Genomic DNA, 13511 nt, shown 5'->3' on the forward strand with positions numbered 1-13511 from the left:
GCAACAGCTGTTTTTTGGTGCTGACTGTGTTTGGGTTTCAAAGGCACTCAAAAATCTCGGAATATCTCCACAGACTTCATCTACTCAAATGCCATATGAACTGAGTGCCGTTAAAAAAGCACAACTTTGGCAGTTGAGTCATATGATATTCAGTTCAACAGCATTTGAAAAGTCCATGTAGTAGGGGTATTACTTGCATTAAGTGCTATCAGCCATATGTCATACCATGTTAGTGCTCTTTAGGATCGCCTTGCAAGCAGTAAGCATTGAAACTATATATTGGGCGATGTATGACCGAATCATCAGTGAAGAGTTTAATTTCAGAACACATATTATGAGGTTGATCATTTTTATAGATTAGGAATTAAAAGAGGACCGAGAACAGTTCCTTGGGGCACACCAGAAATCACTCTGGGATTCGACTTCGGCACCATGCATAGCGTTCCGCTACCGACGAGCTTCTCTTCTCTGCTTTCGTGCTGCTGCCATTCCCTCCTCTGCTTTCCTTCTCGCACTCTCTTCGCTATTGCTGTCTTTCATTCTCCACTATGCTCCGTGTTCGCTTTCTTCTGTCCTCCGATGTGCTTGTTCGCTTGGTTTAGACAGGAGCAGGTACCTAAGAGCTGCACTCTAAAATGCGCTGAAAATTCTTTCATCAGAGAGTGCAGTGAAAGTGCACGCTTGGTGGTGGCTGTCGCCTCTGCAGGCATCCACTGGTTGCCAGTATTCTTCAAAAAGGACTTATTCCGATAGCTACACGCATTGCCTATTACGGTAGTTAACGTAAAAATTCAACAGGATTTAGGCAATTGCATCAAGCTGGTCCTTCAAGTCGCTCAAAAAGACTGCAGCTACTTCTGGCATCAGTTCCAGAGGCACTTCACCATCTTATACCCCTGTCACATGGGCACCTCAACGGCCTTTGAGAATCAGGTCCTTATAGTATCAAAAGGCATAAGGAGTGCAGCTACACGGCACAAATGTTGCGCCTTTGCAGCTACGGGCCTTGGAGGCGAAGGCACTCGTCCAAGACCTTTTGAGCCTAAAGGCGCGGCCTTCGATAACCTACGATCGCAGTGCTGTCCAACATTAAAAAGTAAAAGCAATGAAAAAAAAAATAGATGCAGCCAACAGTGTTTGAAAACATTGTTAGGTGTGTCTGGCTTTGCTTTTTTTTACCAGTGTTTATATTTTTTGCCCAGATTTCAAGACAGTAAAATTATTGCAGCAACACCAAGTTCTCCTGGTGGCCAAGGCAATGTACAGAACCTGCTATTGCTGATGAGAGTAGCTGGTGCATTTCTTTTAAGGAAGTTTGTAGAATAAAAAAAAACGTCAGCTCAACAGATGAACAGAATATCCCACTTCAGTTTTAAGACACTCACTTCAGCCGCCTCAAGCACAACTGAGGGCGCTAAGCCTCAACGACTGTTTCACCTTTGGGCTGCACCGTGTAGCTGCGTTGCTGTTCCTTTGAACTTTCAGTCCTTTGGTGAAAAGAGGTGCCTTTGCTGGAAAGGCCTTCAGGGAATGCCGTGTGACAGGGGTATTAGTCCTCTGACTCACTGAAGTCCACTTGGCCAGCATCGCCACCAGATGTGGACGAGATCAAACCAGCCTTGTCACCTCGTGAGGATTTGACTGGGTGAGATGAGGTGAGGGAGGATGGGCACATGAAAATTCGTGGGGAGGAGGGTGAGGGAGCAATGACATGCTAAGGTGAGGTCGAGGGAGGAAGATATGATGAGGTGAGGGAGAGGGAGAGCATGAGGCACAGTCTGAGGGTGAAGATGGGGTGCCAGAACTGTAGTCCGGGCTAACGTTCCTTGTCTGTGCAGCCTGTTATGAATTCCTGCTAGTTCTTAGGGCGAAGGTTCCTGGGGAAGACGTGGTTTCTGCATTCAGGAGGTACACAAGACGAACATGAAAGGCAGGGAACCGAATTCGTTCTCCATTGCTGCGCCCGTGTTGTAAGTAAACAAAGGAAGCGCGCACGAATAGCCACAGCTAGGCTTCAAGGGAAAGGAAAAACACTAGAATCGGCAAGGAGCAGGAACGAAAACTATAGAAAGTCGGCATGCTTGGTGAACAAAGGCTTATGATAGACGACCTTCTAATGACCACTGACCCAGCAGCAAGCTGCTGTGACTTAACACATTCTGCTCTTCGAAGCAGCCGCCGCCTTGCGACTTTGAGTGAGTGTCCATGCCTATTACCTTGTACCGTGTTGATGTGTACCAGTACCTGTAGCCAGGCACCTGTACGGGCGCTTCAGGAGAGGGGAGGGGTTGAAAGTAGAATTTCGCAGCTTCTGCCTCTCTGCCTCTGTTGTCTTCCGCCCCTCCTGTTGCATTTTGCGGAACTAGGATGCTCTGTGGACATGAAACTTGGAAGAAGACTGGCACAGTCTGCATGAGTGGCATTGGCGATGAATAACTTAACTGAAACGTGGTTATGTCTCCATAACTAGCGCTCATCTTCTGCATTTCCACGTGTGTTGCAAAAGTCCTTCTTTGTCGGACGGCTCTTACTCACGTGATCTTTTCTCGTGTCTCCCTCCTCTCGTCACCTTTGGGCCCCACTGTGCTGTTGTCTGTGCGTGTTTTCTAGAGGGAGCGGAACAGTGTGAAGAGACTTACTGCTGTGTGCGCTGGGGCTAACCTGAGATCGGGCTTCAGCAGCGGCGCCAGTGGGGAGAGTTTGGTAGAGAAAAGGTCTAGTCCGCGAGAAACGGCCGGTCCTCCTCCGCACATCTAGACAGCAAAGGATCCTTGTGTTGTGCATTCTGTCCAACGGCTCTTCATGTATCTTTAGCTTCGAGAGTTTAATGGTTCCCCCTGCTTATTTGTAAAAGGTGGTTTGGTTTATGGGGGTTTTAACGTCCCAAAGCGACTCAGGCTATGAGAGACGCCGCAGTGAAGGGCTCTGGAAATTTCGACCACCTGGGGTTCTTTAGCGTGCACTGACAGCGCACAGTACACGGGCCTCTAGAATTTCGCCTCCACCAAATTCGACCGCCGCGGTCGGGATCGAACCCGCGTCTTTTGGGCCAGTAGCCGAGCGCCATAACCACTCAGCCACCGCGGCAGCTTTTATTTGTAAAAGAACGAGTCTTCTTTTGCTCACTGTGTCTTCAGTGTTGATATCATCGCACAATTCGAATCATCAGTTATTCTATTAGACAGCCAAAGCTATACAGAGCCGAGACACATCATCTTCTCTTCTTACGGTGCGGAATATAGACTCCGGTTGAAGTTTCCTCTTAAAACAAATTATAATCGTAACATCACTGCTTAGGTTATATTGCTAACATAACTGCGAAGTTACAACATTCAAGTGCCACTGGGAAGACTCTTTGGTGACTCTGAATTTGCTATGTTTACATCTATCTCAGATTTTTTAAACACCCTGGCCTGGCTGGTGACATCTAGTCTCCGCAGCGAGTGTTGAGGGTCTTAAGAAAAATAAATTTTTTTCGTGAAACGAAACAAATGTGAGGCGAGTAAGGCAAGGCCGATGTGCTTTGTCACCGAGTCGCACGTAGGGATAACGAGCAATAGGTGCCCGACAAGGTAAAGTGACGCGATTAGTATATGTTGCTTATGTGATCATCCTCGATTTGTGTAAGCAGGAGTCCTCTGATTTTGTTGCATTCTTTTGTTTTGGGGCTTCCCTTATTTGGACTCAATGCACTATGAATGAAGGGAGCATTTAGTTTTGAAAGCGGAGAACTGCACATTTTCAGACCGCGCATCCGCCGTCAGGCTAGGTTTTGTGCACTCTGGTCTCAAGTTACAACAAAGCTGCATGAGTGAATCAGCTGTCGTTCGAGACATTTAAGCAGAACAGAGTGTGCAGGTGCGTGTGCTTTTTTTTTTTTCATGTGCTTTTGGAAGGGAAGAGACTCGGAAAATAACACAGCGAGCGGACAGCGCGACATAGACTCAAGAAGCGCGTGTTTATGAGGAAATGTGTACCAACAGGTGGCGATTGTTGTAATGTCGTGATAATAAATTTGGCCATGTCCGCCCAAACCGACGTGCTTAAGATGGGAGTTGATGATTGGATGGCTGTTTCGAGTTCGATCCATCGCGGTGTGGGTGGGATGTCTCGCGTTGTGATCATGTTTGCGCTGTGACGGCGGCACTGCTGGTTATGCAATTACTTCTCGCCATTTGGCCTCCTGAATGGGAGCTGTGTGTGCTGTGACTACAAAGCTCATATCAGTGTTATTGGAAGCAGCTCTTGTTTGAAGAAATTCACTGTAACAAGTAGTGAGGTTAGGTGATAAAACGATGTTGCTGTTCTTCACTGATTATGTTCCTGCTTGTTTGATGACTCGGTGACACGTTGCAACGGGCAGAGAGGTCAACACTTTCTTTAACTGTACTCTTTTATTTACAGTTATATCACAAAGTGGCCGGCAGGTACTCCCAGTAAAAGCTACAAGCTCAAACTCTCAAGCAGGCCGGAGCCCAAACCAAGCGGGATCCCTGTCAGCCTCCGACTATTCTAGAGTCTAACACACAAACTACAAGTTGAATACTGTGGAATCAGGCCCAAACCCACCACCAATCGAGATATCTGCCTTCCGCTCTCAAAGAGGCCGGAGTCTGCACCATACCGGGTCTCTGTCAGCCTCTGACTCACTACTGGATCGGACCGTCTCGTTCGGTTTAAATTCGGTCGGTTTATACACTTCCCTCAGATGAACAGTCATTTGGCGGAATTAACAACATCCTGCCTGTTTGAACTGCTAGGCTCTCGAACTGTGCTTGCAATGTCATCGTCTTCATCACCTACCTGCGTTCATGCATGTTAAGTATCTCGTGCTGTGGGTTGAAAACGTGATCTTTATAATTTTCCATCCATGCGTGTGGAAGCCCATCAGACAAGCATGCAGCAAGGTGCACGAAATGACGGGAGATTTGAAGCAGTGAAACTCATTTATAAGACCCGATGCTATTGCAATGTCATCGAGGAATGGTAATTAAGTGACCTACAAACTTTCCTTGTTCTGAGTCTGGGAACTTGTGAATATCCTGGAAAATATGATATGCTGTTGTATTCATTCCCACTTGGATTTTGTGGCATGCATTGAGAAAGAAATGGGTTGGTGCAGGCAGGAAGAGGCGCTGGTGGAGCTGCTACGGCCGGTGTTGGTGCACTGCCTGGCTGGGCCCAGTCAGCCAGCTGGGCACGCATCCCTGCGGCTGTGGCTGTGGCTGGCCTTGGCCCAGCACTGGCCCCGCTGGCTCAGGGCCCTGCTGCCATGGATGCCGGTGAGTGGGGGGCCACCAATGGCATCCTCATAATCATGTCTTGAAAGGGGAACTTTTTTTACTGCCGATTACTGAGGCATTGCCATTTTGCACACTTTTTAAGGAAAGAATAAAAACTGTACGACTGGTTTGTGTTGCCATGTATGCATGTGGCCGGAAACAAGCACGGTACTGCTGAGCTACAAGAGGAAAATGTGACGAAGAGATGCAGGGGCCATTTGCATGGCACCTTGGGTCAGCTGGTTCACATTGCACTGGGAAAGAGCGCAAAGATTAGGGGTGCGTGAATATGTGAAAGTTTGAGTAGTTTGTGAATATACTAGTATTTGCTATTTGATTTGATTTGCACCGCACTTTCACTATTCGAACTTCCTAAACATTCAGAAAATACGAATTTCCCGTTCATCTGACCTCGCGGTGAAACAACACACCATATCCAAACCGCAGTATTTTGCACTTGTCACATGAGTTAACTTGCTTTTTCCTCACAGAATTGACTGCCAGTGCACAGCAAAAGGATGTGTGCTTTGATGCTCCACTGTGTATAAAATCAGTGTGTTGACAGCCATCGATAACTGCTGGTAGATGCTTACAGGCCAGAGAACGGAAGGGCAGCACCATGTAGCACATCGTTACATCATGGCACGTTGCTGGTGGCCTGGGCGTCCGCTTCAGCTGCGGGAGGTGGTTGGTTTGAAACCCACCACCGGACACCCACCGGCAAAAATGGGTACAAGCCACCCCCGGCATGGTGCCCAGCTTCTTCAGGGGTGTGTGCTTGGAGGAGGCTCCGCAAACCCCGCTGCGCCCTTTCGGGGGCAAACCCAGTTTCGAACATTCGGCCTGCCGAGGTGGTGCTTTGTATTTCACTCCCAAGTGAAAAGTTCAACTCAAAGCTCGTACGCTGACGTTTCGGTTAGGATCTCATACGTTGGCTGACATGAGAATGAAAGACCGCTAGGATGGAACTGACTGTGGAGTGCATGCCGAATCACTTCAGTAGAGTATAGATTTATGGACTCGGAACGACGGACTATGCGGCAGAGCACCCATGAGTTCACACGTGCTTATAATTGTGCCAATGTGTCATTCATGCAAAGCTGGCAAGATATGATGTCGTTTAGGATGACTTGGTTTGTGCGGATGATGACGCCGACATCGTTCAGGCATTACAGTAAGCGAAATATAAGCATTCCTCAACTGCCAAGAATATCACGATGATGACCAGCAGGCCGACCTACCACCAGCTCCCATGAACACTTCAACCGCGATTAATTAGATCGCCTCCCCAAAACAGCTTCTTAACAACACGTGTCTCGGCGGGGAGCACATGACCGTGCTGGCGAGATCGGAAAGCGATGTGATATTTTAAATAAGCGAGAATCTTGAATCGAAATCGAAACTCCTGCGCGGGGCCCGGAGAGCTGCTTTGAGTGACGTCAGTGAGGACGACACAGGTTAGCAAGGGAGCCGCATGCACCTGCTGCTGCCCTGCCGTGCTTTGCGAAAAGCGAATCTCTGTGAGAGCATTATGTTGGAGGGAGCATTGAAATTCAGCGATTCTTCCTCAATGTCATCAGGCAGAGACAGCGACGATTCGATAATAAGTTTAGTGCAAGCAATTCCCCATTTGCCAACGACCCACCGTGACGACAGCAGCCCGACCGTAACGATGCTGAGCAAATGCTGCGCATCGCGCTTTGACACTCTTTTTTTTGGGCAGCGCGGGCCACGAGTGTGGGGGGCGGTAGGGTGGGGGGGAGGGGAGGGCTATTTTAAAATTATTTTGTGAGAAAACTAAAGTGTTCTCAGCTGTGCTGTTTGGCACACACAATTTTGACACAGAGAACACGTGATACAAATTTCATTGGCATCTGTGAGCATCAAAAAATCGCCGGAGTCTCCTTAAAGACTTTTTTTTTTTGTTTATGGCATGATCCTTATCATAGTTACCATGAAAGTATGCTTTTTGTGTAGAGTTCAAATATGCAAATAGATTTATAATAGCTCGACTAGACAATGAGCTATAAGCAGTTTTGTGGTTTTAATTGGGGTTTTCATTCCAGGCTCTTAGCCAAAGAATGTTTGTAAATTATTAGACATATGTGTAGAACTGTATCACCCAGTATGCACTTTGTGCAGTGATGCTATTTCTACACTTGCCTCAGTGAGAATGCATTGGTAAAAAAATTTATGAATGGGACATACAAAATAGGTTGGGTGGTAAGTTAGGAAAGCAAATCATCAAAATTTGGACAATATTCAAAAGCCATAAAAAACTACATCACTGCACAACTCTGCTGCTCCCGAATAAATCAATACCCAGCTTGTTTCAATTTCCCAAGGAAAACCAGTGAAAAAGCCGGCAAGGCAGAGATTGTAATCACAAACGGAGATGGAGACTTGGAAGTCTTGTTTCCCAAGTTTTGAGTCGCAAGAAATTGTGTCGTGGGAAAATGGCTGAAATGTTGGCTGGACAGCTCTGAAGCCATCTTGGAGAAGGTTTCAAATGAAAGGGCATGAATTGAGCTTTTAAATAAAAGCAAAAACCTGGCGGTGGAAAAGTGGTTTTGAAATTGCGATCTTGTGATGTGGAACGTCATTTCGAAGTTCGCGCTTTGTTTTTTGGCCGCACAACTCTCAAAATACTTTTTTGTATTTTAATCATGAATTTGTTGCGAGGTATTGTTTGAAGTATAATATAATACGAAGAAAGTTCTTTTGTGATCTGAAGACCGCATCCCCCATTAAGTGGAGAAGCAGCTATTAAAACTATTTTCGTTATTTATGCATGGAATATAACCAGATTTGGCACAGATGAAATATTTTATGCGGATTGCAGGCCTGCATTTCGTGTTTAGCTAGTTGGTTCGATTGTTGAGTGATAAAAATGAATGCCCTCGTCAAGTCTTCCCCCAAGTGGTAATAATTGAGGAGGAAGTGCACAAGCTTTGTTTCTCAGGATGGTCGCAAAGCCCTGCTCTGTTCATTAAAACTGTTAGTTTTTTTTGTAGATGCTCAGCTCTCGTGGCAATAAAAGTTAAACTGCAGCATGCATATTTTCGTTGAAACATATCTTACCAAAATTTCGTTCAAAAACTACTGCATGTGTACATAGAAAAATAGAAAGCTTTATTGCACTCCTTAGCATCTCAGGATTCATGCGCAACATACAGGCTCATTATATAGTGCCATTTGTTTTGAAGTGCTGAAAAAAAAATGAGTGACAGCAACTGGACAAAAGTGAAAGCTGAGAAAATCAACTTTAAAATTTATTCCCTCGCTTGCCTAATTTATTGCTTACCTGCTTTCACTTTCGGTCAGAGAAATACGGCACTACAGCCAGTCGAAGCTGTGATCTTCCGATCTAGTCTGCACGGTGGCTCAGTGGTTATGGTGCTCGGCTGCTGACTCGAAAGATGCGGGTTCGATCTCGGCCATGCTGGTTACGTTTCGATGGAAGTGGAATGCTAGAGGACCGTGTACTGTGCGATGACAGTGCACTTATGGAACCCCAGGCAGTCTTAATTACTGGGAGCCCTCCACTACGGTGTTCCTCATAGCCTGAGTCACTTTGGCACATCAAACCCCATAAACGAGATCTTGTGATCTCTCCTCTTCATGGCGATACTAAGATTGTGGTGATCCATTGTTGGAAACCTGTGGAATTTGTGATGCGTCAGAGCCATCAGAAGTGCGATTCTTTCACAATTTTCGAGACCGCACATAACAAAAATTCATTTGCTAAATTTGTATTGCTTATTTCTCTATAATATTTTGTCACTAAATAGATGGAGCCCCATGGGTTATGAAAAAAAAATAGGAATTGGAAATGTTATCAAAAGGGTAATTTTATTTGCCATGTCCTTCTTTAAATGTGCCTGAGTGGCACAGAGTGTTGAGGAGATGTCATTGTGGATCGGTCTAGCGGTGAGACCCCCCACAAACTAGATCACCTTGTGCGTGCAGCTGTGTGAACAGAACGTGCAGTGGCAGCTGCCGGTGATGGAGCAGCTACTGCCTCGAGCGGAGCCTCCATTGGACGGCCCCTGCTCACTGCAAGCGCTGACTGCCTGCCTGCTGGCCCTGGATGCGGGCCTCGGCTGTGGAGGAGTGCTGCGCGCCCTGCTTGGCCGCCTTCGGGGGAGGCCTAAGGTGGGTCTCGAATGTGACAGTGTTGAGGCTTTCTTTCTGCAGAAAATCTGGCGGCGGCGTCAGCAGTGTGAGCAAAAAGTCCCCGGAGAAGCAGTGTAAGTGGGCCACGTGACCTTGTGGCGCCATCACAACCTGCCCACCAGATTGTGAGCAAGCTGACCACCATGGCAGTTTGCTTAAATTAATGATTGGCCATGAGAAGCTGCTGCGAGGAGCAACCTGGGTTGCACGAGCCCCACAGGTGGCAGCACCTGCCATTGCATGGCAGTGGTGCATTGCTTCACTGCTGCACCACTGCGCCACGAGTGGTATGAGCACTCCCAGTGATCTGTGAACGTAAAGTAGCGAATGACCAATAGTGCATATATGGGCATTCCCATTTACCCATTAATGCTAATTTACCCATTTACGCTATCGCATTAATGGGTAGCTTAAATGTACTCTCCAATTTTTTTACATATTTAAAGTTGAAAAGTGCATGATACAAACCTGATGCGATAGTGCCCCGGAGCACTTGTCACTTAATTGTTGCCAGTGAAGCAGCAGCAAAGCAGTAGCAGAGCAAAGGTCCGAGTCTACTTCTGCCTCAGCATGATCACCACCACTTCTGCTAGTGGCACTGTGTGAGTGAGCACAAACAAGGCTTGTTCATTTGGCTGCACTTACTGCACCAGCTCAAGGACGCCAGTACTCCGCATTCGTTTTGCCAGTGCAGCACGCACCCACTCTACTTCCTTATTTGTTTTGCTAAAGTTCCTGCCTATACTCGTGCCCATTACTCCTGCCTATCATGAGCGGGAAATAACTAGACGGATAAGAATGGGGTAGAGCGCATATGGCAGGTTCTCGCAGATCATGAATAGCAGGTTACCAATATCCCTCAAGAGAAAAGTGTACAACAGCTGTGTCTTACTTGTACTCTCCTACGGGGCAGAAACGTGGAGGCTAACGAACAGCGGACATCTTCTTAAGGACAACGCAGCGAGCTATGGAAACAAAAATGGAAGGTGTAACGTTAAGAGACCGAAAGTGTTCATGGTGGGTGAGGAGACAAACACGGGTCAATGACATCCTAGTTGAAATCAAGAGGAAGAAATGAGCTTGGGCAGGGCGTGTAATGCGAAGGCAACATAACCGCTGGTCCTTAAGGTTAACGGAGCGGATTCCAAGAGAAGGCAAGCGTAGCAGGGGTCGGCAGAAAGTTACGTTGGCGGATGGGATTATGAAGTTTGCAGGCAAAGGGTGGGCGCAGCTGGCAAAGGACAGGGTTAATTGGAGAGACATGGGAGAGGTCTTTGCCCTGCAGTGGGTTCAGTGAGACTGATGATAATGATGATACTCCATTTCATACATAGCAGTCAACGCTGCCTAAGCTAGTGCATCTGTTTACTCAGGCAAAGTCCGAGGCCAAAAAGCAGTTCGCTATACAATCAAAGCGAACGCAGGCATATCTTGTTGCGTTAAATTTTTTCAGTTCGGTAGCTGTGCTTTGGAAGGAAGGAAGGACGCTAAACTGCATGCCTACAGAACTGTTACTAACTACAGAAGACTTTTGCCTACTAGGCAACGCCCAGAAGGTGTTCGTGAACGAGCACCTGACTCGAAACAACAAAGAACTGTTAGCGCTGCTGTCTCACAAAAGAAAGAAGTAGGCTGGAAGTTTGTCTGAACCAGCAATGGACAGATTCTTGCATGTCGAGGTGAGTCAACACCTATCTTGCGTATCGCGAACCTAATATCGATATCGATCGCATGACGCCAAAGCCTCAGTTGTCCAGAGGAAATGGGGATGGGTCAGAAAGCTAGAAGGAAATAGGTTCACGTGTGGCCTTATCTGCTTGTTATTTTTTGTGCTTCTCAAGAGCTGCTTATGGTACGGACCATGAATGGAACGAAATGTGACTATGAATACTTTAATCAGTATATCTCAGATAACAAATGGACGCGTAAATCGTTTTCTGTATTTGCACTCAATTGTCACAGCCGAAGGAATAAGGGCGAGCAGCTCGAAGCTTTTTTTGATGACCTTGCCCTCAAATTTGATATTTTATGTTTTACGGAGACCTGGTTTGCTAATGAATTTGATGTGCATACTTTTGACGGTTATAACCATTTTGGTTTGTGTAGATATGATAAGAAAGGTGGTGGTGTTTCTATATATGTTAGGGTCGGGCTGAAATGCACTGTGCTGCAGGAATATTCTTAATAATGATTATGAAATAATCACTTTAATATGTAATGATGCAGTTGTGGTACTTGTCTACAGACCTCCAGCTGGGAAAATACCCTGTTTCATTGAATATTTAGACACAATTTTAATGGACTTGTCTCAAACTGATGGAAATGCTGTTGTTGTTGGAGACATCAATATTGATTTACAAGTGTCCAGCAATGCTCAGAGTGACATTTTTACCGATGATGACTTGTCATAGCTTCAGAAATACTATTGCTTGTCCCACACGAATAACTGACACTTCTGATTGATAATTGCTTTGCAAATTACGAGAGAGGCAACACCGCCTCCTTTGCACTTGTGTCTGCAATCAGTGACCATCTGCCCTTGTTCTGTATTATTAGAAGATCGTGTCATAAGACAGCTGAAGGCATCAGGGTATACAGTCAGGAAAATTGCACGTTATCCACTTTTAGAACCCTTACTCTTGAGATAGATTGGTCTGGCGTGTTTTGTGAAAGTGACGCACGGAAAAGCTTTTCCACCTTTTATGGTAAAATTATGGGCCTATATGATAAAGCTTTTCCAATATGCTATTAGAAGAAATCGAAAAAAGCACGAAAGCCGTGGATGAACGCAGATATTTATCACAAAATAAGACGAAGAAACAAGCTGTTTGAGGATTACCCTAAGTCAAAAGACCAATCAAAATTCAAGGAGTTTAAAAAATTCTGCAATAAAGTTAATGCTTAGATCAAGAAAGCTAAACATCAATCAATCATTTATTTCCTTAGAAAACGAGGAGTACGGGACTAAAAGCTCGGACAGCTTGACGCGGTCCCAATCAGAGCCAATCAGAGCAGTAAATTTGAAAATATTGACCAGCCACATAAGTTCTGGAAGGTTTTTAATGAACTTTCAAATGCTGGAAATATGGATACTGCTCCCTCTGACATAATCTTAGGTGGCGAAATAACATCAAGGCTGGAGCTCTGTGAAAAGTTTAATTAACATTTTCTTGCAGGTGGTAATAGGCAAACAAATGCTGGGTTGTTACCTGACCCAAACAAAATACATAAAGAGACATGTCAAGCATTCAATATTTTTAGCACCTTCTGATGAGTCTGAAATTAAGGAGATTATTGAATCATTAAAAAAGTCAGGTGCAGCTTGTCCTGATGATATTAAAGCCTTGCCAATAAAAGTAGTAGCTGATGTTCTTGAAGCACCATTGTCGCATATTTGTAATTGTATTCTGAGTGACGGCTGTTTCCCTGAAGAACTAAATGTTGCACGAGTGACAGTAATACATAAAGGAGGAGGAAATGAAGACCTAAACAACTATAGGCCATTATCTATATTAAGTGTTCTTTTCGAAAGTGGTCGAACGAACGTTTGATCTACAGGAGGCTTTCCACATTTCTAGGCAGTCTAAAGATTATCACTCTGAATCAGTTCAGCGTTCAAAAGAACAAATCTACAGAATTAGCACTAATAGCCATAAAGGACAGAATAGTTGAAAATATTGAGAAGAAGCTGTACACTGTTGGGATTTTTCTTAATATTAGAAAGGCCTTTGACTCTGTAAATCATGATATATTGTTAAACAAGATCTGTTGTTATGGCATAAGAGGCATTGCATCAACCCTTATTTAAGATTACCTTTCAAATCGAAAACAGTATGTGATGATAGGAGATTGCACGTCTTGTCATGGCACTGTATCCATACGAGTCCCGCAAGGTTCAATATTAGGCCCACTTTTATTTTTACTTTACATTAATGATATATGCAATATACCTAATACAGATGAGTTTATACTATATGCTGATGATACTGATGTCTTTTTTAGTGGATCTGACTTGATGCACATAAATGAAACTTCGAATCATTGGTTACGAGA

At 45.3% G+C, this 13511-nt stretch overlaps 1 protein-coding gene across 1 annotated transcript in view; it reads left to right on the plus strand.

Annotated features, from left to right (window-relative positions):
• The window catches only part of LOC144121831 (focadhesin), a 283349-nt gene that overhangs the window by 20087 nt on the left and 249751 nt on the right, over positions 1-13511 (plus strand). The window contains exons 6-7 of the mRNA XM_077655244.1: positions 5123-5282; positions 9252-9437. Of these exons, the coding sequence (XP_077511370.1) occupies positions 5123-5282; positions 9252-9437 (346 nt within the window). The remainder of the gene's footprint in view (positions 1-5122; positions 5283-9251; positions 9438-13511) is intronic.

Source organism: Amblyomma americanum, chromosome 2 (genome assembly GCF_052857255.1).
Source record: "Amblyomma americanum isolate KBUSLIRL-KWMA chromosome 2, ASM5285725v1, whole genome shotgun sequence".
Lineage (NCBI taxonomy): Eukaryota > Metazoa > Arthropoda > Arachnida > Ixodida > Ixodidae > Amblyomma > Amblyomma americanum.